Source organism: Eimeria tenella, genomic scaffold (assembly GCF_000499545.2).
Source record: "Eimeria tenella Houghton genomic scaffold, Eth_scaff2431, whole genome shotgun sequence".
In the NCBI taxonomy this organism is placed as follows: Eukaryota; Apicomplexa; class Conoidasida; order Eucoccidiorida; family Eimeriidae; genus Eimeria; species Eimeria tenella.
The window spans coordinates 590-1,345 of NW_013546114.1; the positions used below are offsets into that span (position 1 = coordinate 590).

Below are 756 nucleotides of genomic sequence, written 5' to 3' on the forward strand. Positions count from 1 at the left end.
CCGCCCGTCGCGGGCCCCACACTTCCCCTGCCGCCTCCCCTGCCCCCTCCTCTTCTATAGCGGTGGACCCCTCCTCTCTGCGGCGCTTGCTGCTGCTGCTGCTGCTGCTGCTGCTGCTGCTGCCCAAAGCCTCTGGAGCCCTGGGGGGGCCCCCAGGGGGCCCCACTTCCGCCCGAAGCAAACCCTCCCCTTCCTCTGCCGCGGTGCCCTCCTGAGTGTCCCCTGCGCAGCAGCAGCGCAGCACAAACCCTCGCCCGTAAACCCTAAACCCTCGGCCGTAAACCCTAAACCCTCGGCCGTAAACACTAAACCCTAGGTTGCAGACCCTAAGCGCTAAGTCCTGCGCACAAGGGGCGAGGCGCCTTAATCCGCTCAGCAGCACGCAGGCAGGCCCTAAAACCTAAACCCTAATCCCTATGCCCTAAACCCTAAACCCTAAATCTAAACCCTAGGTCCCGTAACCCGCAGCCCTGCACCAAACCCTAGCCCTTGAAGCAGCTAAACCCTCTCCCAGCGAACCCCCGGCCCTTGCTGCGCCGCAGGCCCGCAGCACCCCGTGCGCCTAGGGTATAGGGTTTAGGGTTTAGGGTTTAGGGTTTAGGGTACGCGTGGCTGCGGGAGGCCTGGGGGGCCCCCCTGAGGGCTGCGTTGGCCTTTTCTACACTTTGCTGGAAAGTCCTAAAGTCAATATCTTGGGGCCTCCCGCCCCCCGAGGGGGGCCCCCCCCCCACAAGCTGCTGCCCCCGCACCCAGCTG

At 64.8% G+C, this 756-nt stretch overlaps 1 protein-coding gene across 1 annotated transcript in view; it reads right to left on the minus strand.

Annotated features, from left to right (window-relative positions):
• The window catches only part of ETH_00043910 (uncharacterized protein), a gene marked incomplete at both ends in the record, with an annotated part of 1,247 nt that overhangs the window by 332 nt on the left and 159 nt on the right, over nucleotides 1-756 (minus strand). Inside the window, 2 exons of the mRNA XM_013380891.1 lie at nucleotides 1-222; nucleotides 665-753. Coding sequence (XP_013236345.1) covers nucleotides 1-222; nucleotides 665-753 — 311 coding nt within the window. The remainder of the gene's footprint in view (nucleotides 223-664; nucleotides 754-756) is intronic.